Source organism: Cyprinodon variegatus, unplaced genomic scaffold (assembly GCF_000732505.1).
Source record: "Cyprinodon variegatus isolate N-32 unplaced genomic scaffold, C_variegatus-1.0 Scaffold51, whole genome shotgun sequence".
Taxonomy (NCBI): Eukaryota; Metazoa; Chordata; class Actinopteri; order Cyprinodontiformes; family Cyprinodontidae; genus Cyprinodon; species Cyprinodon variegatus.
Window position 1 is genome coordinate 1,821,262 of NW_015150504.1, and position 27,924 is coordinate 1,849,185.

The 27,924-nt window shown below is 37.1% G+C and overlaps 1 protein-coding gene across 13 annotated transcripts in view; it reads left to right on the forward strand.

Moving 5' to 3' along the window:
- LOC107082357 (inositol 1,4,5-trisphosphate receptor type 1-like) overlaps nt 1-27,924 on the forward strand; it is a 111,770-nt gene that overhangs the window by 7,891 nt on the left and 75,955 nt on the right. For 6 of the 13 annotated variants that reach the window (XM_015371006.1, XM_015371001.1, XM_015371007.1 and 3 more), the window contains exons 3-33: nt 547-617; nt 8,028-8,143; nt 8,247-8,333; nt 8,813-8,971; nt 10,476-10,574; nt 10,694-10,777; nt 10,882-11,028; nt 11,148-11,252; nt 13,125-13,169; nt 13,277-13,306; nt 13,781-13,935; nt 17,466-17,565; nt 17,647-17,807; nt 17,936-18,077; nt 18,179-18,337; nt 18,439-18,611; nt 18,826-18,945; nt 19,077-19,268; nt 21,516-21,767; nt 21,853-21,994; nt 22,082-22,235; nt 22,345-22,538; nt 22,661-22,799; nt 22,904-22,958; nt 23,150-23,315; nt 24,284-24,451; nt 24,562-24,633; nt 24,714-24,851; nt 24,966-25,091; nt 25,171-25,371; nt 25,789-26,040. In XM_015371006.1, coding sequence (XP_015226492.1) covers nt 547-617; nt 8,028-8,143; nt 8,247-8,333; nt 8,813-8,971; nt 10,476-10,574; nt 10,694-10,777; nt 10,882-11,028; nt 11,148-11,252; nt 13,125-13,169; nt 13,277-13,306; nt 13,781-13,935; nt 17,466-17,565; nt 17,647-17,807; nt 17,936-18,077; nt 18,179-18,337; nt 18,439-18,611; nt 18,826-18,945; nt 19,077-19,268; nt 21,516-21,767; nt 21,853-21,994; nt 22,082-22,235; nt 22,345-22,538; nt 22,661-22,799; nt 22,904-22,958; nt 23,150-23,315; nt 24,284-24,451; nt 24,562-24,633; nt 24,714-24,851; nt 24,966-25,091; nt 25,171-25,371; nt 25,789-26,040 — 4,204 coding nt within the window. The remainder of the gene's footprint in view (nt 1-546; nt 618-8,027; nt 8,144-8,246; nt 8,334-8,812; nt 8,972-10,475; nt 10,575-10,693; nt 10,778-10,881; nt 11,029-11,147; nt 11,253-13,124; nt 13,170-13,276; nt 13,307-13,780; nt 13,936-17,465; nt 17,566-17,646; nt 17,808-17,935; nt 18,078-18,178; nt 18,338-18,438; nt 18,612-18,825; nt 18,946-19,076; nt 19,269-21,515; nt 21,768-21,852; nt 21,995-22,081; nt 22,236-22,344; nt 22,539-22,660; nt 22,800-22,903; nt 22,959-23,149; nt 23,316-24,283; nt 24,452-24,561; nt 24,634-24,713; nt 24,852-24,965; nt 25,092-25,170; nt 25,372-25,788; nt 26,041-27,924) is intronic. The other 7 variants (XM_015371005.1, XM_015371011.1, XM_015371014.1 and 4 more) reach the window with 3 other exon arrangements.

Genomic DNA, 27,924 nt, shown 5'->3' on the forward strand with positions numbered 1-27,924 from the left:
GGTTCACCTGACCTTGGAATGACACAATATGCTCAGCAGATTGATAATAATATGAAAGCAATTAGGGATGTGTACAAACCAGTGGTCTCACTTGACAGACCAGTGAATATGTATCTGGTGCATTTTTGGTGAAAATTTGTACTTATTCTTAATAACTCAAGGTGGGTAGAAAGGCTAGAGGATTTCCTTTTACTTAAGAGGATAGTTGCTTCACACGAATGCTCAATTAGATGTAAAAGAATTAATATGATAAAGTAAAACTACTCACTAAAGGACTTCTTTTCAAAAAGTTACTCAAATCCATGTTGTGTTGAGGGCTTCAGGGCTAGACATCCAAGCAGTGAGATCCCCTCATACTCTTATTATTACTCATATTTTTTGTATCAGATCTTGCATTTCATATGTTTGATATTAAGTAGAATATTTTAAGTCAGCCAAGATCGCAGCTTACTGAAGTGTTTCTAAAATGTTTTAAGTTTAACATGCTTGATGGTTGATTTTAGATTTTTAAGCATATGTCCTCACTCATGATAACTTTGTCTTTAGGCTTGTGGATGACCGTTGTGTTGTTCAGCCAGATGCAGGGGACCTCAATAATCCACCCAAGAAGTTCAGAGGTAAGGACAAGCTCTCATTGACACTCAGATTATTCATAGTTAGATTCCGTAAAAAATGACTATCAGCTGTGTCTGTTCTAGGTCATTTCTTTCTTTCTTTTTAAATAAAGGCATTTCAATTTCTTTTCCTGTTTCGCTGCAGTTGGCCTTTTATTCAGCTTAAAATATGCTTAAAAATAACTTGGAAACTCCACAGTATTGCATAAGGGCTGCTTTGGTTTAAGGACAGCGTGAGTTTTTCAGATACATTGTCCGCAGCTCTTTAAACACTCAATCGATTCATCCATGCTGGTTCAAAAGTGGTTCCAGACATCAGACTTCACATTTACACTGTAAGGGTCCAGTCTAACCTTTTGGTTCTTGTAATATTAGGTTGGCAGTCAGCCTCACTCTGTTAAGTCTTTTTTTTTTTCTCTTTTCAAACCTTACTCTTCCCTCTAAAAGATGTAATGTCAATGATCTGGTTCTGGTGCTCCTGCTTTAAAAAAGCATTGTTTTAATTTGCTTTGCACCAGTTTATAGTTTATTAGAGAGCTGTCTAAGTGCTGTTTGGGCCATTCACAATTAATTCTAGTGTTTGTGTTAAACAGAATAATTGTATTAAACTTTCACTGGCATCTCATCTTTCTTTACATGGTTCATAACCTTATTGCCGGTCACTGTCTTTTAAGAGTTTTTTAGGGAGTAATTAGGTAGGTCAGTGAAAAAATTAGTAAACATAGATCTTTATTTTTTTTATTTTTAGCAGCAGCACTTATTTAGTTTCTTTGTGTTAAATTTTATGCGAATCCTCATCTGCTTCTGTTTAAGTGATGTTCTGATAAGCTGATGGACGATACACAGAATCAAGTGAAATTAGTCAGTTAGAAGCTGAAAATGCTTAAAAATGTTTATCAAACTTGAAGTAACCGGTATTAAAAACCAATCAAAGGGTCTTATGTAAGTTAAAAAATTGGTGCATTTTACAATGAAGCATATTGCATTAGTAGTCTTTTAAAAGTTGTAATTGCTTATGAAATTCAAATTGTTGTATTTAAAAGTCACCCCTGTCAAATCCAAGCATAGGACATAGCAGCAATGTCACAAATCAGACAGAATGAGAGACACTTTGAAAAGGTGAAACATTTGCTTTTAAAGTCGTAGGGAAGTCATATTTAAATGTCAAATCATTCTGGCTTAAAAATATAAATGTGCTCTTTATCACATGATATTGTCCCAAAAGTTAGAACATTTCTATTTAATAAAAACCTGGCTTAAAATCTGTGTTGATGTTTTTTTTTTTTTTTTTTGTTATGTTATGCAGGCCAGTTAGTTATATGTCAGCTTGTACACCTTAATTTGCCCAAATATATTAACAGTCATCTGTCAATCAAATTTTTTCGGTCATAGCATCTTGATTCATTTGTCACAGCTAATGTATGCAACGATTGAAATAAGAATAATTTACTTTGCCAATAAATTACGTCACAGTGATGGACGTCTGTGTCTTCGGCAGGCGTAGAGCTAACAGAACTGGCAGCGTTACAAAGCGAGGGCTCAAACATGTAAGCCTTCTACACCAGACCAAGCTTCTGCCGCCCTGGCTTCCTCTTCTACAACAACTCCGTCCCCATTTTCCTCCTCTAAATAAAAAAATGTATGATGGAGGAGACTCATCCACGAACTCCCCAAAACTATCCTCCTTTTGCATGTTTCCGCTGTCCATAGCGTTCCTTGACAGTGTCGTTGCTAAGTTCTACTTGGTCCCAATGTAATTTCCTACTGGGAACCTACAAGCACTAAGTTGGTAACTGGTTTGCAAGATGCTTCCGAGACACCGGCCACAACCAAACTTGCTTGAAAACCTGCAGCCACAAAAATCCCGCCCCATTGATAAATGACAAATCACATTAACTTTATGCACTCGTGTAAAGTCGGGCCCCACTCGGGAGAATTCGGAAATACAACCATTGGAACAGCCGCTTCCCTACGACTTTAAACATCCGAGGAGTGAAAAATGAGGCTTGATTCAGTTCTTTATGCACATGATCATAAAGTTTTTCTTTTTGCGGGTTCTAGGTTTATTTATGAGACACATTTTGCTGTTGAACTTTACTCTAAAGCAATAAACAGTAACACCTTTTTTTAATGTAAGACTATTTGATGATAGATTCTTTTTTTGCATAGCTCTTTTTTTCTCTGAAAAAAGTGACGGGTAATAATAAAAAAAACTTTCTGCCTTAGACTTTAACTGTCAAATAAGTTTTTTAGCTGCACTATTCTTCCCTCTCTTCTACACCTTTTTTGTTTTTCATGGACAACAGAGATCTGCAGGAGTTGGCAGATCAAAGAGATAATAGCTGCCACAACAGCTAATAAAGTCCATCTTTCTCTGGAAACATTATTGTTTGGGTAATCAATCACTTAAATTCAATTTGGAAACCCCAGATTAAATTAACAAACATTAACAAAGGATGATTAAAAATATTTGTCCTACACCAACAAGTGTTGTGAGTCGTTTTATTAAGGACTTTGAATATCTACTTTAGGTGTTTGGATCAAGATGCAGCAGTTTATTGCTTATAGAGACACCCTGCTCCTTTGTAGCAGCTGATATGGGTGAACGAAAAAGAGATTAAAGACGACTGTAAGGAATATTTGCTTTAGCATGATATTCTTAAAGAATGTAGTTGTTTGGTTATTTTCAGATAAAGCAGTAACTGATCAAAAATAAAGGGCAAATCAACTTGCTAGAAAAACAATATTTAGTACATACTTTATCTTATTAAAACAAATTAAAAAAACTTTTATCTGCTCTGGTTTTAAGATGTAACAGTACTCAATAGGAACTCTTAAGTATGTTTTTGTTCATTTTCCTCAGTGCTGTAAACGTCTGGGATTTTTTTCATCTACACAAATTGCAATTTGAGGATCAAATAATGGGACTTGATGGGACTCTTGATGGGACTGTGTTGTGGTTTATAACAGTGTTATTCTCTAAAGCTCTGTGGTTGACAAGTGCCCAGAGCTGTTCAGCGGAAGAAAGGCTTTTAGCTTGCATGGATTTTTTCCAGGAATTCAAACGGCTGCATTCCGTGTGTTCGACAGAAACACCAATGCTTCATATGCTTTAGGGTTTCTTTCATATCAGCCAATGCTGCACCAAAATATTTATCAGAATAAATGTGTAAATTTTCATTAATTCTGTAAGGTTGGATATTCTACCCCATGCAGTTTATAAATCTGTGACGACCATGTGTGGAATACGGTAATCTGACGGTAATCTATCTTTACTGTGAACTAATCTAAATGCAGACAAGAGAAGATGCACTGTTGTGTAGTTTGAGGTCAATGATAGTTTTAAAAGTTTATTTTTAAGTGAGTTACTACAGCAACCTTCTTCAAGGTTTTGTGAGTTTTTACAGTCCTGTTAAACTTTAGAAAGTAAATTTAACTGCATGACAGCATTCCTACACAATGTCTCCAAAGAGCTCACAGTCATCATTTTTATTGAAGGCTGTTGCCAACAATGGCGTTGCATTAAGTTTCTAGATGTATTGAGTGATTAGTGTTTCACTTGAGGGTATATTTGCATAGCTTTTTATTTTGTAATTATTTGACAACTTGATTTAGCAATTACTCAAGTTTGAGCTTAGTTCTGACAAAAAACAATTGAAACAAAATAACATATAGGGCAAATTATTTTTAATAACCAATCCATTCATATCAAACTTCAGTAAATAAGGATACTTTTTAAGTTATTTTCTTAGTAACACTTCATAGTAATAAATAAAAGAAATATGCAGATTAACTGCATCGTGACTGTTTTCAAGTTTTTATTTCTACTGGTGTTTCTGTAGCGTAGTGGTCATCACGTTGTCCTCACATGCAAAAGGTCCCAGTTTTGAATCCTGGCAGAAGCAGTCTTCTGGGGTAAATATCCATTGGACGTGAAGTCTAATCATATACTCAATTTGTCAGGGAATCACACAAGGTCTGTATTCTTGCCCAATTTTACTTGGGGAGCGGCGGCCTAGTGGTTAGGACATGGAGCTTGGAATCCTGAGGTTGTGAGTTTGAAATCCACTCCCACAGACTGCCACTCTGGCACTTTGAGCAAGATCCATAACCCCTGATTGCTCCCCGGGGCGCCGCACAATGGCAGCCCACTGCTCCCCAAGGGGATGGGTTAAATGCAGAATAAATGTCTCCAATATGAGATCAATAAAGTTCAATTATTTTTTTATTATTGTTATTTTGCTAAATATAATAAGTTTGGAGCAAATGGGATCCATGACAACAAATTGATGTGGAAAGATGGGCTTCATGAAGACTGTTGAATATCTGCTTCAAGGGAATTTTTTCCCTCCTAAAGTAGTTTTCTTTTTTTTTGTTTTTACGGCACTAGTGGCACGTTTTTTTTTTTGTTTTTTTTTTTTGTTTTGTTTTTTACCATAGCCTGACAGGAAAGGGGGTATGAGAGACGGAGGGAGACATGTGGCAAAGGACCACAGGTCGGATTCGATCCCGGACGCGTTGATGCCTAAGGCCTCCGTACATGGGTCGTGTGCACAAAATACTGCGCCACCTGCACGCCCACCCTAAAGTATTTTTAACCTGACAGAGGAGCCCTATCAAAGTACAGCTTCTTTGTGTGACTCAAAATGGATTTTTTATGAATAGAAAATCTTATGTAGTCTTTTTCTAAAGCAACAAAATGTTTTAGGTCTCATTTACACCTTTGGAGTTCCATATTTAATAAAAATGTTTGTGGAGTTACATCTCTGTTTAGTTATTTCTATCCTTTTGCATTCACAACCCTTATTTATTTGCAGAGAGCTCACTGTTGTACATTGTTGAACAAGGCCTTCCTAGTTAAAGATGCAAAGAAATGACTTGCTCGCTTCTAACTGAACTATTCAAATGATATTCAAAGATGTGGTTTTATGGCTACATTACTGTAACTGCAGAGGCTCACTAAATTTGATACTGTGTTGACCTACTGCACATTTATGTAGTCCATGATCTTACAAATTGTTCATATTTCTAAAATGTTGATCATGTTGCCAAATGCTTTTTAAGGAAAGAGCATTTTATCTCAGCGTTGTAGTTTAATGTGAAATCCACCTACAGAGAGTTATTATGAAGCCAGCAGAAACCAGTAGGAATGTAAATAGTCTAGATACCAACTTCTATTTTGAGTAGTAAGAGCACTGTACAGTTATTTAAATTTACTCCTTTCTATATGGAGGACATAGTTATTCTCAAAATTACAATATATACTAAATTACAAGTATACATAATATGTATACAATATACTTGCCATTAGGTTAACGCATTTTGGGTGCCGTTTCTATGCAGCAAAACTCTGCTTACTTGATATGATTGCAATAGACTTACTGAACATGCAGATATGTTAAATAGAAAATGATTTATTCTTCTGTGGAGCTTTTCAAGTTGGGGAACTCCAAAGAACTTTACACCGTAGTCTGTCATTCATCCATTAACAAACACATTCGCACACTGATGGTGTTAAGCTACATTTTATATTGTTAAGACTACGAGTATACCGCACGGTATCTGATGAAATGGATACTCGATAATGGCATGTCTCCTTCACACTTCCTAAAACACTGACATCAGGCATTTAACACATTTTTAATTTATCACCATTATTGGTGGGCCTTTACACTTTTGAGTTACTTTTTTTTTGGTTTTAAAATATGAGTCAGCCTTGCCAGTCCTCAGCTTAAAAGGTGATGTATCCCTACTGCTGGGATGTTCTCATCCTAAGAGATATTTGTATTATCATATTCAACACATTTTTTTTAACTCTCAGACAGACAAATGGTGATAAAATATTGAAATTACAATATTTAATTTATTATTTCATCTTTTTCTGGGTGAATTTACCCTGCTTTAGTAACTAATGTGTCGATTCTGACACTTCTATTGTAATCTGCCATGTTTGGATTAGAGACTAAGATTGCACATTTAGCTAGTATAATTGTGAAGATCTTAAATCAATTTGACAAAAATTAGGCCTTATAATAATTATGATTTTTTTTTTTCTATTCTAGATTTTCAGTGTGGTTTCTTTAACATCCTTAAGCCACAATGTCCAAAATTAACATATATTGTTTTATGCAGAGGCAAACCTTCTGATACAAACTACTTTATTTGTGTCAGTCTGATGTTCTCCCAGTGCCCCGTTTACTTTTTCGGTCTTTGCCCTGCTATCTTCTGTCCTCCTTCCTCCGCTCCTCACTGCATGATGGGTTCTCCCTCGACACTCTTGCTTTGACCGCATTTCTGAGTGCGGTAGCCCAAATTGCTATTTTCATCACTGTTGTTACTCACTGGGTCTCTCCTTCTGGAGAACATTTGGTGTACAGTGGTCTATATATAAAAGATGAAAACATGAGTTTTAGCCATTTACAAATAAGGTTTTTATTTTTCTAGTTTTATCTCATACACTCGTCTATTGATCGCTTTCTGTAGATTTGGATCAAATTTGTGATCCAAATCAACAGGACCATCTGAGCAAAGTCATCCACTCTCTGGTCCTTTGGAGGGGACGCTGTTTTCAACATGTTTGAAACCCTTCCTCAAAGAGAAGAGAGGGTGTTTTCAAAAGCTCCCCAAACCAGTATAGTTTGCTTCTTATTGCAGAGTGGTTGGTTTATCCTGAGCTTCTTTACTGCAGCTGCATACTCCATGAGACTCACTCTATCCTACAGAGAAGGCAAATTTTTGTTTCATCTGCTGCACACAGTGTACACAGAGGATAAAAGTTGGCTCAGCACTACATGATGCTGTCTTTATATGGAACACATCCGTCTCCTGCTAAATTTGCTCTTCATTCATCAACCTTTTTTCTTTACTTTGTGACTTAAAGCAACATCTTCACTGTTAAAATATAATAAATAATGTTCTATAATCAATAATCACTCTATAAATGATGTTTTTAAAAATTTAAATTAAGCTTTTTATCTGATGTACAGTATTCACATGGCCTACAGTTATCCTTTATACCTGCTGCTGGTGAAAAAGAAGTGCTACCCTTTCTTCCTGTAATCTTTCTTTGAGACCATAAAAAGCAAATGGTATGCTAACCGGCAAGATTAAGGGGGGGAGCTTCAGTTTTCCAAAGAAAATACTTATCCAGTCCAATTTAACAAGATCCAAGTTGGTTCTATGCCAGGAACTCCCATCTGTCAAACCCCAGATATCCTTAAAGTTTGTTATGAGTAAGATCAAGTAGAGGCCATGCTGTTTCTAAAAAGACTATTTTTAGTCTGTCAATGAACCAATTTCCCCAAACTTGGCTCTGTTTGTTGAGGTTAGGTTGCCGGGCATGTGTGCAGCCTCTTGCTTATGATAAATGATGAAATGTGTGTCTTTTCTGTTCTGCTCGTTTTCTGTCTTTAGACTGCCTTTTCAAGCTGTGTCCCATGAACAGATATTCAGCACAGAAGCAGTTCTGGAAAGCAGCAAAACCAGGAGGCAACAGTACTACGGACACAGTGCTGCTCAATAAACTTCATGTAAGACCTATTTTTATTTCCAGAAACCATAATTGCAGTGTTATGTGGGCAATTCAAAGAAATGAGTGGGACTAAATTTCTGGACTCTCTTTGTGCATGTTAGCATGCTGCAGACCTTGAGAAGAAGCAGAATGAGTCTGAAAACCGCAAGCTGCTGGGAACTGTCATCCAGTATGGAAATGTGATTCAGGTGTGTTGCTACTGATGAGATAAAGGCCTTTGCTTAAAAGAACTGCAGCACTGTGCAGGAGCATTATCACAGTGTGCTTGATGATACAAACCATAATTTTAATCAGAGGAGTTTTAAATGGTTGCCTCTGCTCAAATTTGGTCTATCAGATCAGTGGTGAAAGGTGTTCTTTTTCCTTTGCTCATCACAGTTTTGCATTCATTTGTGAGTTTATCAAAGACCGGATTAAATTGCTTTAAATATATATATATATATGCAGACTTATTACTGTAGCTGGTTAAGGGGACAGCAGTGACTTAATAACTTCTGGATCATTTTTACATGACCTTAAAAGACAATATTAAAGAAGAGCTCATTCAATGTGTCCCCTCCAGTCCAGTTTTTCCACATTTTTCCAAAGCTGTGCAACTTTTTCCACTTCCCTCTCGTGAGACTGAATGCTTGCATCCCTTTAACCGTGCGCCTTATTGTGCCAACAGTTGCTGCACTTGAAAAGCAATAAATATCTGACCGTGAACAAGCGGCTACCTGCACTGCTGGAGAAGAATGCGATGAGAGTGACTCTGGACTCGGCAGGAAATGAGGGATCCTGGTTCTACATTCAGCCGTTCTACAAGCTGAGATCCCTGGGAGACAGTGTAGGTAGATGGGGGAGTGGAATACAAGCTAATTATGCCCAATAGAGGCATTTAGCTTGTATTTTTAGACTTTTCATGGAGTCTGAAAACAGAAGTCACATGGATTTGCCACATCTGAGCTCCAGTTCTGCCTTTTTTGAAATGTTCAATTTGACAAGTATGAGAAACTGCAGACAGACAGTGATCCAATCATGAAATACAGGTTTGTCAGGATTGTGTGTTATGTGTATTTCAGGGTTTATTTTACAAGCACAGATAAAAAGATGGACAATGAAGGGCCAGGGTTACAAACATGTGTTTTAATAATGTGCAGAATATTTAATAAGTTGTATTACCGGTACTTCCCCTAATGGTGGCATTATAAACAGATGCACTGGCCTGTGGGTTGATCCAGAAAGAGCCTCAGGAAATCAATCAGACATTTTGTGTAAAAGTTTAATTTGAATGCAGTCGGTTTCCTTTAAAGTTTGAAAGTAAAAGTGCAAACTTCAAACATAAATGCACAGTACTAAGCAAAAGTGTATGAACTTTTGCCTATATTTCTAGATTAATAAAAAGATTCGGCTTTGTAGAATCTTTTTAAAACTTATTTTTTCCCATAATAGAAGCCAATGACTGCATCACAATTTTCTATGGTTTGGTTGTAAAAGCAACAAGTTTTAAGGAAAAAAAAAAAAAAGCGGACATTTCTTTACTGGTAGGACTATATAAAAACTGTTTGAAGAGAAGTCAGTGTTGGTTGGGTAAATGGAGCACACACGAACATAACCTCTGCTACTCAAACTACTGTTTCTAATCGCGGCTAATGGGGGGTGATGGAGTTGGGCTGGCTAAACGGCTAATTGAGTTCAATTTAATTAATCCCCTTGGGAAGATTTGTCCTCTATATTTAATTTATCCTTCTGAAGGACCAAGAGACGCTATATTCTCTTCAAAGTTCACAGCCTGATTTGTGTCTCGGTCAGCATCAATAACAACAAAAAACAAAACTTGGGTCTGGGTTTTTTTGATAACTTGTTTGTATTTCAGATGTCTGAGGTGATTAATTTTTATCAGCAAAAATTTAGATTTCAAATTTTTATTGGGGAAATTGGGCTTGAGCTTGTGTTTTAAGCAAATAACTGAGGCTTTGTCTTTATTATTGTTCTCCTGCTGTAAAAGTTGTCATTGCTGCTCTCACAGATTAGTGCTCATGGTTTAAGTGGCTGTGTTTCCTATTTGATTGGCAGTTGCTTTAGACATGAACTCTGGCTCCACCTAGTGTTCAAGTGATGGCAACTATTGTGAGGTTAAACTAAAAAAACGTGGAGGGTGTCTTTTTATTTTTTACTCAAAAAGGTTTTATGTCATTTATTTTCATTCTATCATTCTAATCATTCAATAGAATGATTTATTCTATTTATTTTTTCAGGGTTTTCCGTGCTTAGAAGTAATTTTGAAAACTAGGAATATGGGAGACATTTTGCCTGTGAAATAAATGGTTTCTGTCCTGTTGGTCCTGCAGGTGGTGATTGGTGACAAAGTAGTTCTTAACCCTGTGAATGCAGGACAGCCTCTCCATGCCAGCAGCCACCAGCTTGTTGATAACCCTGGGTGTAATGAGGTAAAACTATTACTGTATTGTGCGTCCCAAAGCAAAATGGTTACCAAATGTAGACTGTGTGAAAAGGGTATAACTTTCTCTGTTTTTATTGTTTTTGTTTTTTCCTCCTTTTTTTTCAGGTTAATTCTGTAAATTGCAACACAAGCTGGAAAGTAGTTCTATTCATGAAATGGAGTGACAACTTGGAAACCATACTAAAGGGGGTAGATACCCAAACACATTGCATTACCTCATTTATCAAAGCTGTAGATTAAAATGAAAAAAAGGGCAGCAAACATGAACTGCTCATGCATGTGTGTGTTTGCAGGGGGATGTGGTGCGGTTATTCCACGCAGAACAGGAAAAGTTTCTCACATGCGACGACCACAGGAAGAAGCAGTATGTTTTTCTCCGAACCACAGGTCGACAGTCTGCAACCTCAGCCACCAGCAGCAAAGCACTTTGGGAAGTGGAGGTTGGTGAAACGTGTTACCAAAATAAAATCGATCAGTAGATGACCAAATGCTCCAATTCTCATTCGCCAACTGTGGTGGTAATGGGACAAATAATTTATTCTAACTTTGTCATTGTTAGGTGGTCCACCATGACCCCTGCAGAGGAGGTGCAGGCTATTGGAACAGCCTGTTTAGGTTCAAACATTTGGCCACAGGCTGTTACTTGGCTGCAGAGGTGGGTGAGGTGTGTGCTGGTGGATTATCTTTTTTTTCTCTTTAGTGCAGACAAATATACAACATTTGTGTTTACAATGACAGAAGTGCGCTGCTCTAACCCACTAGGCCAACACTCCCTTATATAAATAAAATTGATGTGACAGACTAAAATGGAAATATAAAACCTCAGATATGATGAAAATGCAATTAAAGATGAGGTTAAGAATGATTTACTAATATCAGTTAAAAGCCAAACCATTAATGAAAATTAATTTTGTGTTAATTACAGGAGCTCTGCCCTTCAGAAAGGCTGGGCAATAGTTGAGGGCTATAACGATAAAAAAAATGCCTTGTGCAGGTTTTTTCATTGGTAGATTTTGTAGTCAAAATAAACAAATATGCAAAAAAGTGTGGTGTGACGGTTAAAATTATGATATATACTTCTAATAATCTTATCTGATCTTCAGAAGGTTTCTGTGTCTTAAAATGTGTACAACCGTGTCTGTACAAGAAGTGCAAATGTTTGCAATTCTGTGTGGTCACAACAGGTGGATTTATTTACTTTTTTCCCTCGGTCTAATAAAACATAACGGTGCAGGAAGCACTGCAGCCACCTTGTTTTGCAGTGTATAGTGTGAAGGTACTGTTGAGAGGAGCTGGTGGTGATAATTCTAGACTTGTGTAGAGCACGATCTGATGTTTTTATGATCTGCTTTCACGTCAATTGACAGACAAAAACAACTGTCTCATTTTTAATGGCATTTTATGTATTTGTTAGATTTATCTTTGTTATTTGCATCATTTTTTTTCCTTATGCTTTAAACTGTAGCACTTTAAGACAGGCTACCTATATCAGGTGCACTATCATTGAGTATTGTCATTCTTATTTTTTGTTAGTAAGTATCGTTCTTCATGGCTTGGAAGCTCATCTTTCTTTTACAGCCACTCTCAAACTGCCAGTTGAGAGTCATGCAACATGCCTACTTATTACATGCAATAAAAATAATTGCATGTTCAATTTAGTGCTTCTTGTTTGGAATCTTTGAAGATCAGGTCTTATTTCTATCCCTAAGGTATCCCTAAGGATTTTTACTGGAAAATCTTAATGCCTTTTAAATACATGTTTTGTTGTATTGTACAACTAGAATCACCAATTGTGTATTACTAGCTGGAATTCATGTTGATTATAAAAAATAATTATTGTAACTTAAGTAATCATTTAAGTAATCCTTTGCAATAGGCAAGGCAAATGTATTTGTATAGCACAATTCAGTACAAAGACAATGCAAAGTGCTTTACATGATTAAAATATAGGAAAATAAAACACAATCAGAGCAAGTAGAAGAAAAAAATTATAATAATAAAAAAGATGCAGAAACAAGAAAGAACATTAAAAGCAGTTGGACTAAAGAAAAAAAAATGAACTATAGTAAAACTGTAATCACTAATTTTGCTATACCAGTATGTTTGTCCACTAAAGTTATAATTGAGTACTTGCACTATGAGATCTGATGAGGCTTGTTTGTTAAATTAACTTTTTGAAAATAACAACCATTTAGTAGTTTTAATTGTTGTTATTAAGCTGAAATTTCTGTTTTCCAGTGATATTTGTTTGGCTGATGTAATGGTCTCATCTTAGATATTGTCTTTTTATTTATTGTAAGCTTGGAAATGTGAATATTCCCGCATATTAAAGCTTCTAAAAGAATCAGTCTTTGGTTGGGTGTTTTACTTGGTGTATAAGGTTAAGGAAAAACATTTACTAAGTGTTTAATCTGCTTATATTGCAGCCCTGTTTTTAAGAGTTTTAATAATACCAGTGATGTGTGTTCTGTATTTTTTCTGAAGATCTGAAAGAGGAAAATAAAATGTAAGTCTGATGTTCAACCTGTGTTTCCAGGTTAATCCAGACTTTGAGGAGGAGAGTGCCGAACAGCGATCTTCTGTAAGTAACATATTCTCTTTGAAAGCTTTGCAACAAAACTCTGTCCCCAACTTTATCATCAGTCTTATCTTCAAAACTCTGGTTTGGGTTTCTACTTGCTGCTTTAGGTGGTGGACTTTACACCCTTCAATTTCCAGGTATTAACACACAACACCTAGCTGATATATCACTGTGTGTTTTATGTAGAGATGATCTGGATTCCTCCTTCTGCCTCGGATCCAGATTCTATGTTAAATCTCATCTTTTAAGGGACATGTGTGTTCTGTGTTTCAGTAGCACCAGATTACCACAAAGTGTCACTGTTCAATCAGCAGTGTTGTAAACAGCAGTGATGGTATTTATTAATAGATGGGTTTACTTCATGACAAAAATAAGCAAAAACAAAATCCTTTCATTTATTTGATAAAATAAATTAAATGACAACTGGTTTATGTATTAATAGAATGACTTCTTATCGAACTTGAACATCTTTATGGCATGTAAAGCATCTCGGTGGCTTGTAGACTTATGCTTGTTTACATTTATGGTTGAGGATCATCTCTCTCTGTAATTCTATGTTTTAGATCTTGGCCATTTCACAACATTTTCATTTCTTCTTTTTTCTGTTTCAGCTGGACGCTGATAATGAAGCTCTAAGAGGCCGCCTCCGAGCTCCACAGGAGAAGATAATGTACACTCTGGTGCCTGTACCCGATGGTATGGATGTTTCCTCTATATTTGAGCTGGACCCTACCACTCTAAGAGGAGGAGATTCAATGGTTCCTAGGTATGAAACTAAACTCATTTAAACTATAAATGACCTCCAGCTTCTGAATATTGATATTTTTTTCTCTTTTAACATATATATCATCATATAGCTAAATGTCATTGCTTAAATTTAGACATTTGGGGAACAGTGGCCAAAAGAAAGCAGGGCTTGTTTGCAATTTTTCATAAAACAACAAATGTGGAAGAAGATTTCTTGGTTAGATTTCCTCAAAATAGACATTTTAGGGCTTCAAAATGCTTACCAAAACTAACGAACCGAAACATACCATTCTTGATCCAAACTCGGTGTTGGCAGCATCATGCTGTGGGTGGAAAAGAAGGCTAAGTTGATAGGAAAATGGATTGAACAAAAAAAGAAACAAACCTGGAAGAAAACTTGTTTAACAGAGGTTATTATGCAATGATTTAGATCAAGGGATATAATGTGTTAGTTACAGTATTATATCTTAGATGTGCAAAGCAAGGAGAGATATAAACCAAAAGCATTGAAGCTCTAGAGCTTGTGTATTGCAAAGGAATAAACAATAGGCAAAAGCTAAGAGACTCAATTCCCCATAGTAACTGTGCAAGTCACTTCAAAGATGCATTTTTCACTGAAATGACAAAAATAATACGACAGCAATGTGAAAGTGTGGGGGAGAAAAATTTTGACAAACATGTTAATGTTACACCAGCCCTTGATGAAGACCACAGTGATGTCAAAAAGCAAGATTTCAAAGAGTAAACACTGGTGACTCATGTTTTTGTTGAGGGGGAATTTAAAGCTTAGCTGAAGCAGGTTGTGAGTGTAAAAGTCAGCTACTGTGGATACAGACCAGTTTTGTTATGTGCTGTCTATAACCGTGTATTCAGTGTTTTTTTTTTTTTTTTACTCTAAAGATCCTTTGCTACATTATAAAACCAAATGGAAATGCATGGTCAAAACAATTTTAACTTTAAACAAAGGAAGTGGTTACAGTGTGAATATATGCTCGTCACTTTTAAGTGTAAAGGTTATTACTACCGTATAAAAAAAATAAAGAAGCACTAGTTTGATGTTAAAAAGTGAAATTGGAAGCTTGTCATGCCCGCCTACTTGGACACGAGAATTAAAAGTTCTAAAAAAAAAAAAAAATGGACCAAATTTAAAAACATTTAAAAGATTATTCATATTTTTCAAGTAAAACACTGATATTATGCAAAGCCTGGACAAAGTGAAGGCCATGTTTTACAATTCAATCTGATTTTGCTTTTCTGGTAAAATGTTAGTTTACCTCTCTAAATTTTGTACATTTTTTTAACTGCTTTGTGTGGTGGTGAAATTATTGTTGCTAATATAATAAAGCAATTATCCTTCGATGATAATGAGTTGCACACTTTTAATTATATCCTGTAAACTGCCTGTGTGTTTACAATCACTTCTATCTCTTTAATCTAAAATAATCCTGCTTTTTAGGCAGGGAAACTTTAAAAAAGGCCTGACAGATGGGTAACTAGTTAGCTTCTGTGACTGGTTACGTCATGTTTGTCAAAAATTTGGCTGAAATCTGCTTTGCATTCTTGAGGCCAGACAGTTGACCCAGACGGTTACAGTGGTCACACTCGCACATGGAGCCAGAGTGTAGTGTGGTTTAGGGAAGCAGTAAAGCCACACAAGCCAGTATACTAGCTAAACTTCAGTTTGCATCAGGCACTGACTGATTATTATAGTCATTTGTCATTTACTCGGTGACAGTGTGTTTCAGTACATTGCGTAATCCTTTTCCTGCTTGGGACCTTCTCTTCTGGTTTAGTTGGAACTGTTTGTCAGAGCTGTTTTTCATGGCAGAGTGCTGCTTTTTATAGCTTTTTATATCGGGGAGGCCTTTATTTCAAAACCTGTGACATGCCCTGATTTGTCCTGACTGACAACTGAAGATATCATAACCTTTCTACATACCTTCATGACTCTTCAGCTGTCACCTGCGGATGTAGTCCTTGTCTAAAAAAACAACAACATTTTTTTGGAGGGCTTGATGGAAATCTAGGAATATACATTTCCCTTAACCGTTGGCATTTCCTTTAATCAGAGAGTGAAAATGTATATTATTTAACTTTGACATTTTTTTTTTCAGATATTTATACTTTAAATGTTTCCATAGATGGCAAAATGGAACAAGGTTCCTTGTTTGTGGTGTTTAAAGCTTAATCTGATTCTAAAATGAGAAGTTGAAGTAAACCGCACCTTTAAAAAGATCTGAAGGCAGAGGTCATAAAACTGTAGTGAGCAAATAGCATCATGAAAGCCAAGGTCAAGTTTAACACACTTTTAGGTAATTAATCGAATCCCGATTTTTAAACATCTCACATAGCATTAAGGAAAATGCAGCTATCCACCTTTACCTGTTTGCTAAAAAAACATTAAACAGAGCCATCCAAGCGGCTGCAGCAGATGCGCTCTGTGCTCCTTTACCCCCATTCTGGCTGGCTCCATGGGGACGTGTTCAGCACAATCTGCAAGATGAAAACACCTCACTACACCAGGAAGTAGAAAACACAACTGCTCACAGCTTTTTCAAAGCCACTTTGTGTCGTCCAAGAGCAGCAGTCATTTCTTTCCAAGAGTTTTTCCACAATCTGTTGATTGTGGTGATATTTTTTTGGCTAAGTCACAGGATCTCTCTAGTTGTTTACATTTGCGAATCCTCAGCAGTAGGAGCTGCTGCTCGCTCACCATGTTTTCCATGTTGCACAGCTGTTTCTGTGTAGTTACAAATTTTCCTAGATGCACGGTGCAGAAGTTCTGTCCGCATGGAGGAGCATAAACTAAGCTTTAGGTGGGCTTTTCTGTCAACAGGGCCACTATCTGGCCTTGATGGAAGACTGACAAGAAAAAAAGCCAATGTTTAAGAAAAATAACAGGTCCTGTGAACAAAGTGGCAAAATCCATGTGGAGAATGCAGCAAACAAATGGCAGTGTTCTGATATTAAGTTATCTGAATTTACGTTTTTCCCCTTAATGGAAAATACTGTGCGGTAGAAAAATAAACCTCAACATCACCCTCTTTGAAACATAGCATTTGTCATAATAAGGCTTTTTCTTCCCTAGTGGCATGAAAGGTGATTTGAGATAAACAGTTAATTATTGACTAAATATTAACCCTGGAGGAAAACCTGTTGTTGCTACAAACAACTTAAATCTAGGTGAGAAGGTTCATTTTCCAACGACCATAAAGATTGAGCCAAAAGCTCCAATGAAACCATGTTCTTGTGCTGGGGGGGAGCGTCAAAGTCCTGAGCTAAATCCAGTTTTGAGATGGACAAAAGATATCAGAGCTCTAGGTTGTCAGAACCAGTAGAGATCATCTCAAAGAGCAAAATATGTTTTGGAATGGAATATGTGATGAAAGCAAATGCATGTCACACATTTAATACTTATTTATTAAACTTGGAGAAAAACTCTTAATTTTTTAAACCTCTTTGTAATCATGACTTCCCTTCTACTTCATAAAATCATGATGCTCAACATACCTAATCATTCTGATGCAATTATTACCTCTCAAATTTCAGGAGTTCCTATGTCAGGCTTCGACACCTGTGCACCAACACATGGGTTCATAGTACGGTCATCCCCATTGACAAAGAGGAGGAGAAACCAGTCATGTTACGGGTGAGGGGGTTTATTTACAGTTGGTGTAGGCTGCTTCGACGATTAGAATTTTATTTATATTTTTTTCTTTTTTTTTCCCAGATTGGAACATCAGCTATAAAAGAAGACAAGGAAGCCTTCGCCATTGTCCCGGTGCCACCATCAGAAGTGCGTGATTTAGACTTTGCCAATGATGCAAGTAAGGTGTTGGCTTCTATTGCTGGAAAGCTTGAAAAAGGCACCATCACACAAAATGAAAGGAGGTAAGCCTCTTAATCCACTTTAATATATCTGGTACATTGCAGCATATTTTACCAGAAATCCTCTGATTACTTTATTGGCTTGAATAAACTATGGTGTCTTTTTTTTACTGCACAATTACAACCTTCAGGTTTGTGACAAAGCTGCTGGAAGATTTAGTTTTCTTTGTGGTGGACATCCCGAACAGTGGGCAGGATGTATTGGAGATTATGGTTAATAAGCCCAATAGAGAAAGACAAAAGCTGATGAGAGAGCAGAACATCCTTAAACAGGTAGGCCTTAAAATCTTACTGTAGACCGTATACGCCTTGGCTTCAATTGTCTGCTCAACCAAAACGTTTGAAATGTCACCTTTTTTTGTTTTTCTTCATAGATTTTTAAACTTCTTCAAGCCCCTTTCACAGACAGTGGGGACGGTCCTATGTTGCGACTTGAGGAGCTTGGAGATCAGCGCCACGCTCCGTTCAGACACATTTGTAGGCTTTGTTACAGAGTGCTCCGCCATTCCCAGCAGGATTACAGGAAGAACCAAGTAAGCTGCAAACCCCTACAATCAAAAGAGTTGAAAGAAGCCCTCTTTTTAGATCGGTGGTTTTTCAGTCCTTAACTGTTTTTTTTTTATTATATCCACAGGAATATATAGCCAAACAGTTCCGCTTTATGCAGAAACAGATTGGGTACGACGTACTGGCTGAAGACACAATAACAGCTCTACTCCATAACAACCGGAAGCTGCTGGAAAAACACATTACTGCTGCTGAGATTGATACCTTTGTTACTCTAGTGAGGAAGAATCGGGAACCAAGGTGACGTTTAAAGATGAATCATTATAAAAATATTCACATTAAGATTGTTTCAGTTCATGTTCAGTGCTATAAATGAAAAGAGAACCTTTGTTTTTTACAAATCGACTTTTTTTTCTCACATAAAAAAACCTCATTAGATAAACTTAAAATAAATCTATATTTCATTGCCTTGTCTACCCCAGTGTTTCTGATTAATTAAATAATATGTACACAGATTCCTGGACTACTTGTCAGACCTTTGTGTGTCCATGCACAAATCCATCCCAGTGACTCAGGAGCTGATCTGCAATGCAGTGCTGGATGGCACCAACGCTGATATTCTCATTGAAACCAAGTAAAGCATTTTATTTTAAATCTTGGAAAGAATTTGACAAGAAAAAAGCTCTAAAGAAAAGTATTGAATTCTCCTTTGGGATTAATAAATTCTAATTGAACTCAATTGCATATTTTTATGCTTATCGCCAGATTAGTTTTGTCAAGGTTTGAGATCGAGTCAGCAATAAATGAGGAGGCTCCGGTAGAGGCAGAGGATGTGGAAGAGGTCTGGTTGTTCTGGAAAGACAACTGCAAGGAGAACCGCAGTAAGAGCGTCCGGGAGTTGGCCCAGGATGCAAAGGAAGGTCAGAAGGAGGACCAGGAAGTGGTCAGCTATTACAGGTAAGATGTCTTGGAAAGAAAACATATTTTGAGTTGTTTGAGTTTTTCTTCCCAGGATAACATCAAGTAACCTTTATCTACAATATTGTAACTTCATAGGAAAATGTAAAATGCATCACTGGGAAGTATAAAAAAATAAATCTGATTGGAGTACATTTGTAATCAGCAGCTTTTCCATTTAAAGCCCAACCATTGCAGTGCCTTTAGAAGCCATATAATCAGTAAATGGATTCCAACTGTTTGATTTAAAATTAAGATTAAATCCAGCTGATCTCTGAAGGTTCTTAGAGCTTACTTACAGAAAATTAACACAAACTGCTTTATTTAGATAAAAGAACACAGCAGGTTGTTGAACAATATCTCCAACTAAGTACATCTCATGAAGAACTGTTAAGTCCATCATCTTAAAATTGGAAGAATATGGCTGAACTGCCAACTACTGGGATAATGATAATAAAATACTTTATTTAAAGGACTAGTGACCCCCAACTATTAACTCCTAATAAACTACATGAATAGATGGTTTACAATCCTGTCTTCATGCCTCAGACATTATTTTGACAATTTCCTGAACATTTGTTAAAATACTTTGTTTGTGTGTAGAAACATCAGTTTGGCTTCTTCCTTAGGTTGAAAAAAAGGGGTTAATGTGTTTGATTTTTGCTATTGGATTATGCTGCCCACCATGTTTGTTTTTGAGCCAGTGTCAACGCAACCGAGACCATGCCCAGCTCTAACCCACGGTGCTCCGGGTTATGCTTTCCAGTGGGAGCTTTTTTGACATAATTCATGTGGAATGTTGCAAGTTGTTGTGTAAAGCACCTAACAGAGCACTTACGGACAACGTACACCAAAATTATCATGGCGAGAACACAAGATTGAAAAAGCTAAAAGTTAAGATGGAGGACCTAAACTAACAGGTTAGATAAGAAACGTTAATCATTAAAAAAATAAAGACAATATTTTTCGTTGCATCATTGTGTCTGGGAATTGCCATTTTTGCCCAAATATAGTAACGCCTCACTCCTGACATTTCCAGCAGTGACGTCACGGTGCGGTAAGTCTAGCGCCATTCTCCCCGCTTTAAAAGCTAAATCAATGGGAGCTAATGGACACGTCTGCAAACAATTATTGTAGATTTCCGGAGGACTTCACCATTGAAATTCACCAGAATCAATGAGAGCAAATGGACACGTTTATTAAACTGACAATGCCCATGTGCATGGCAGTTGAATGTTGTTACACATCGGGTAAAAGTAAAAAAAAATAAATTTTTATTTCACCTTTCCAATTCATGATCCTGCACGGGTTCGTCGTTGGATTGCCAACTTGAAGAGGGCGGATTTGCCATCGAACTTCTGGTCAGAGAAAAACACGTAATTAATCCGATATTCTTGGCTTTGCATAGTGCACTGGTCTCGCCATCATGGATAATAGAGCGTTGTGACAAACACCCAGTTACAGCACTGGGACTTGCTCCACAGCCGATACTGCACCATGATGTCACAAGCCGGTAGGTGGCAGTAGTGGTCTTTGACAAACATGGATGCCACCGGTAAAGCACATTCAAATAAAATTGCTCTTAATTAAAAACACTTACCATTTAATTTAAAAGTTTGTAATAATTTTATAGTTAAAATACTTTCAGAAGTTTGTATTCTGAATATGACCAGACTTTTCCTTTAAAGTCCAGACCTAAGCCTACTGGAGAATTTATTTTATGACTTAAAAATGTATCTTTAGAGACCATCGAATGCAGCTAAGCTCGGACTGTTTAATAAAAGAAACAGATAACAATTTTAACTGGAGTAAAAACATGCCACATAAGACCTTCAGCTGTAAAAGCAACTAAGGGTGGTTCTGAAAGTATTGTAGTAATAAATAGTATATCTCAAGTATTTACTCAGGAGGGCTTCATACAGATACATGGCACACTTTCCAGATTTTTTTTAAATCTGGAAAGTGTGCCATTTAAAAATGTAAAACATTTTCTTTTGCTTCCCAGTTGTGTTTTTTTTTTCTCCCCATTGTAATCATTGAGTAAAATTGCCCCTAAAAGTTCAAAAGGTATTATTTTTTTTCCAGGTGCTGTGGCATTTGCAATCGTTTCGACATGTTACTTTTAGAATGGCCTAATGAGTACCGTTTTATTAACCCATTGTGTATAATTTCTTTTTGGAGTGTATTGTTTCAAACAAGCATTGCTTTCTGTTTTATTGCTCATAACTCTCCCATATTTCCATCCAGGTGCCAACTGAATCTCTTTGCTCGGATGTGTCTGGATCGACAGTATCTAGCCATCAACAAGATTTCCGGTCAGCTAGATGTGGATTTGATCTTGCGCTGCATGTCAGATGAAGACCTGCCCTTTGACCTACGGGCGTCTTTCTGCCGCCTGATGTTGCACATGCATGTGGACCGGGACCCTCAGGAGCAGGTCACACCTGTCAAATATGCCCGTCTGTGGTCTGAGATTCCATCTAAAATCGCTATTGATGAGTAAGTGGCTCTTTTGTGCTGCTTTTAACCGACTTGTATCCGTTTACCAAAGATGTCTCAGCTGTATCCTTTCCTTATTAAACAGCTATGACAATGATGGAACCACCAGAGATGAGATCAAAGAGCGCTTCAGCCTTACCATGGATTTTGTTGAGACCTACCTGCGAGAGGTTGTGTCCCAAAATATTCCCTTCTCTGACAAGGAGAAAAACAAACTCACCTTTGAGGTATTTCTTCTTTTTGAACTTTGTGAGCAGAAGAGAACACAGTTCGGGCCAAAAATTAACAATATGCTTAAATGTTCCGTTTTGTAGGTAGTAAACCTGGCAAGAAACCTCATATACTTTGGTTTCTACAACTTCAGTGACCTGCTGCGCTTGACAAAGATCTTACTCAACATTTTAGACTGTGTACATGTTAGCACTGTTTTCCCCATCAACAAAATTGAGAAGGGGGATGAGAGCAAAGGTAAAATTACTTTCTTTCTGAAGCTCAACTTGTTCTGTGGAAAAAAACTAAAGTCTTTATCCCTAACTGAAATTTTTCTAGTTAGTGTTTGTTTCTCCATGTGTTTCAGGTGGCAGTAATGTAATGAAGTCTATTCATGGAGTGGGGGAGCTAATGACCCAGGTGGTGCTGCGAGGAGGGGGCTTACTGCCCACCACACCGTCTCATCAGCCCGAAGGAGATGTGGTGAAAACACAGACGGAACCAGAGAGGGAAGATATCATGGTCATGGACACAAAGCTCAAGATTATTGAGATCTTACAGGTAGGCCTCAGTCAAATGTCCTTATTGTTCAGAAACGAATACTTATTTATGCCAAATCACGTGTCTGTATGATAAGCATTTTCAAATCTTAATCTGTAACTTTTTTTTATTATTTTCTGTAGTTCATCTTAAATGTGCGGCTGGACTACAGGATTTCCTGCCTGCTCTGCATTTTTAAGCGCGAGTTTGATGAGAACAATCCACAAGGAGACAACGCTGTCAACCCGAATGGAGGCAACAACAATGCGGCTCAGATGCCTGGTATGAGACAACGTTATTTAACAAAACACATTTTTTGCTACTTTAGTTCATAGACGTAAAACCGGCTTAGCTGATGTATTCCTTTTCAACTGATTTAACTCCAGGAAATCTTGACTTTGAGAATATTGAGGAACAAGCTGAAGGGATCTTTGGTGGAAGGTAACTCAAATTCTCTGTTTCAAATCGATTTTCTGTATCTTTAAAGAAAAGAGTAAATAATGATAATGAGGGAGTCTTATCTTCGCTCAGTAAGATTTGGTTGAATTGTCTCTGTAATTTACCTTGAGATGACATTTGTTGCACTTGGCACTATAGAAATAAGCACAATTTGATCTTTTCCTTTTTGTTAGTGAGGAAAACACTCCTTTAGATCTGGATGATCATGGAGGTCGCACATTTCTGAGGGTCCTGCTGCACCTGACAATGCATGACTACCCTCCTCTGGTATCTGGAGCCCTTCACCTGCTCTTCAGACACTTCAGCCAGAGGCAGGAAGTCCTCATGGCCTTCAAACAAGTAAATGAAACCAAATTCCACATGTTGTTTTCCAACCATACATGTCTAAGGTTTACTGTTGGTTTAATATATTTAATACATAAATAAAATTATAATAAAGAAATGTGGCTTGCATTGATTAAAAATATAAAAAAAATAAAAAATACATTTGTAGGTATTCTATTAAATGAATTTGGATTGATTCTAATTCACATTTCTAAGCAGAAAATAAATCTGTTCAGTAGCTAAAGCCTATATGAATATGTTTAAGTCCAGCAAATTTTAATTGTCCTTAATCAACTGAATTGATTAAATTCTTCCTTATATGAACTAGCTCATCTGGTTAATGCTTCATGTTAAAAAGAAACAAAAACTACAAGCTTGTTTGTGATTACGCAGAAAAAAATTTAAATAATAGATTATCTGTTAAGACCAGTGTTGTTTCTGACAGCCATCTTATATTTAGTATTAGTTTTCATCTTCAGGAGGAGATCTGTAATTAGTTTTAGTCGCATTTTAGTCATTACAATATGTGGTAGTTTTAGTCAACTAGAACTCCAAAAGGTTTTAGTCAGTTTTATGTTACACTTCAAAAAACCTCTAACCTTTACGACTTCGAACAACGAGATTCTTTCCCAGACTGACAGCTCTTGCCTAAATACTACATTTCCTGGGTATAGAATGCTGCTGTGCAGTTCATCACTGCTGTTTGGTAGGTTTTATTACCGGTTGGTGAACTTGGCATTGAAACTAGGAATGCAAAATAAACTATTTGAACGATTCCAGTAATATTTAAAAGTTAGAACAGATTATGATCCTTTTTAGAATCTTGATGCCGAACCCTACTGATTTTAGCTGAACGTTTATCATCAACCACTCAGTATAAAGAAACTCTGCTTGCTAGAAGTAAGAGCTTTAAATGTAAACTATATCTTATAAACTTTGAAATAATTGTCATTGTGCTGCCACCCTGTTTTTTTTTTTTTCAGGTCCAGCTGCTTGTTACGAGTCAGGATGTAGAAAACTACAAGCAGATCAAGTCGGATCTGGACCAGCTACGTTCTATTGTGGAGAAATCTGAACTGTGGGTTTACAAAAGGCAAGGAGAGGATGGAATGGATGGAGATGGACCTGCAGAGTCTGACAATAAAAAGAAGGTTTTACTAAAACTTTTTGAGTTTCATCAAATGGCTTCAGTATGAACATTAAGGCTATGGAAGATGATGGAACAAAAATAACTAGTATAAATGTATTAATTTCCCTCCAGGGAGATTCTGCTGGTTCAGACAAGAAGTCAACAGAAAGCACTAGTAGCTACAACTACAGAGTTGTAAAAGAGGTAGTTATTTCATTTTGCTCAGTATGCTAAAAATGGTTTTGACTCTACTCTAAAATCCACTTTTTGCCCGACTTGTTTAGATCCTTGTGCGTCTCAGTAAACTGTGTGTCCAGGAGGTAGCTTCAGGAAAGAAGAGTAAGAAACAGCAGCAGAGGCTGCTGAGGAACATGGGGGCCCACAGTGTGGTGCTGGAACTCCTACAAATCCCCTACGAAAAGGTTTAAAACTAATTTAACAGTGGATTGAAAGTATAATAATCATGGGTCTTGAAAGAGCTGCATAATGTCGCCTCCTTCTTAAATTTTTTTTTTAAAAAGTACTTGTCTTTTCAGGGTGAAGATGTTAGAATGCAGGATATCATGAAATTGGCTCATGAATTTCTGCAAAATTTCTGTGCTGGGAACCAGCAAAACCAGACTCTTCTTCATAAACATATCAACTTATTCCTTAACCCAGGAGTGAGTATCACAGTTAGTTTTTACACATGACACATTCTGGTAAAGTTAATTTTTCTCATCCTTCTTTCAATTTCCATAGATCCTAGAGGCTGTTACCATGCAGCACATCTTCATGAACAATTCGCAGCTGTGCAATGAAATCAATGAGCGTGTTGTCCAGCACTTTGTCCACTGCACTGAGACGCATGGGCGACATGTCCAGTACCTGAAGTTTCTTCAGACAATAGTTAAAGCTGACAACAAGTTCATAAAGAAGTGTCAGGACATTGTCATGGCAGAGGTATGTTTATAGAAACCGAATGAAGTAAATAATGTTGTTAAAGTGATTAAGATATGCATTTTATCTTAATACTTCCCCAAATTGAAAGAAATTGACTACAAAAGATTTTTGTTGTCCCCCAAAGGAGATAATTGGGTGTAGCTTAGACAATAAGTAAAAGACAATAGTTTTTATCTATATATAAACAAACCCTTTATTTACTGTGGATATGGACTATGAACCCTTAGGGTTGTTGAGCTGCTGCAACTTCTTTTACAAGTTAACATTTAGAAAAGAAATGCTGGTAATTTTTTTTTAATCCCCTAAAGTGACTATTAGTCACTTGACATTTAGAGCAAGTCAGCAATATGAGTTAGAATAGAAGTGATTGTATCTTCAGTTAGTGATTCTGTTGTCATTCTGGAATCTTCTATCTAGTTGGTGAATTCTGGTGAAGATGTCCTGGTCTTCTACAATGATCGAGCATCCTTTCAGACCCTAGTCCAGATGATGCGTTCGGAGCGGGACCGCTTGGATGAAAACAGCCCTCTAATGTATCACATCCACCTGGTGGAACTGCTGGCTGTCTGCACGGAGGGAAAGAACGTTTACACTGAGATAAAGTGCAACTCCTTATTACCCTTGGATGACATAGTGCGAGTTGTCACCCATGAAGACTGTATCCCAGAGGTGGGAATGAAAAGAAAAATCCTCAGCTCCTTCATTTTTGTTGTTAATCTACACGAGCTCTTAATAGAAATGCATCCATAAATGTTACATTGTTTCTTGAACGGTTGTGCCGATCTGGTCCCTCCGTGATGGTTGATGTGGTAAACAACAGAGTGTTGTTTGTCTAGGTGGGTAGAAAGCACCGGAGAGCCATGTGCACGACATGCACATTTATGCTTGGTGTGCTCCCGTCAACCCCAAAGACCACAAACCACATGGCACTCTAGAATGTGGGAGTTGCAATTGTGGTGACCATCTCCCTGCGACGCACCACTAACCTCATAGGGATGTCCCTGCACAAATAAATCAGATTGATTAGCAATGATTTCCTTTATTTTTGGGAGATTAGTGAAACTGATCTTAATCTTTTGATAAAGTAAAATTGAAGCTTTAAAGATTTATTGTGATCCTATTGTGAGACAACTCTCACAAAAGAAAATGTTGGTATTAGTCAAAATTGAAGTCGGTATATTAGGCTTTTTGGAGGTTGGACTCATCTTGAGCTCACAGCTGGGCCAACCTTCATTAAACTTCGTTTCACGCAAGTGATCATGCCCAAGGCAGGAAGGGCACAAGTCATGGCCATCATCTGCCTGAAACACAACACCACAATCCATACAACAGTGAAAGCCATCCATGTTGACGCTTGACAAAGTGTAATTAGAATGGAAATAGAAAGTTGGTTAAAATTGGGAGAAGGGGTGTGATATCTGCCGTCACCAGTTGTTGCCAAGCATGCAAACAAAAATTGGCCAACAGGCACTAATTATAATGAAGCTAACTAAGAAAGGTTGAGAATCTGCTGCCATCACCAGGTAGAAAAACCAAACAGAAAAAAAATTAAGTTGGCTTAATCATGGAAACGGTCCACTAGGTCAGTTAATACTGTAAGAGGTGGTGAAAACTGCTGCTCTCACCAGGCATTAAAAACAAAACATAAGGTGGCTTTACACCTTAAGCTACAGCAGACCAAGAGATATGTTATACTGGGAGAGGAGGATGAAACCGCTGCTGCCATCAGGTACAAAAAAACAAGACATAAAATCCAAAGAATAAAAATAACAAAGTAGTCCAGAATGAGTAAGTGCGATACACGCTGCCATCACTAAAAAATTGCAAAACATACCTGGAAAAGTCTTCCATGAAGATCAACTTATTGTATGCGCTGGAGGGTTAGAATGCTGTTAAATCCAGAGGAACAGGCCCATGAATAAAGCCCGAGTATAAAGCTTTATAAAAGCTTTATAAAGCATTATAATAAAGGAATCACTCATGTGTCTCGATTGATGCATAAAGCAATCCTTCAGTGCTTTCTGCACCGTCTTTTGCTGGTCAGTAGGGGTGAAATGGAACAGAACTGAGGCCCCCACTCTACTTCATCCTAACAGTGTTTTTTAAGCATTGAGGTCAGAACTCTGTCCTGGTCGAAAAAGTTCTTAGAAGATCCTTTTCCGTTGATTTGCTGGTGTTACCCAATTCTTTAGGCAATGTTCAGCTTTCTTTAAAATTATGTCAGATAATCCCATCTAATATAATTTTTCCATATGATATTTGAAATACCATACTGATATAGTAAAAAAAACAAACAATAAAACGTAATGCATTGGTTTTCTCTCATACACACCCCCACGCTGGGGAGTTTTTTTTTCTTTTATTTGTTTTTTGTTTTATTAGGTCCATCTGTTGGCATTAAGGTACATTTTTCTTTGTTGCTCATGAGCTTATTCTTTACTCATGTTTATTTGTTTTTTTATGCTTTTTGGCTTCATAAGTTATTTTCTCTGTAATTATTTGAGCTGTTCAAAGCTCAAATAGAGCTCAAACCTCCTGAGGTTTCAGCCCAGG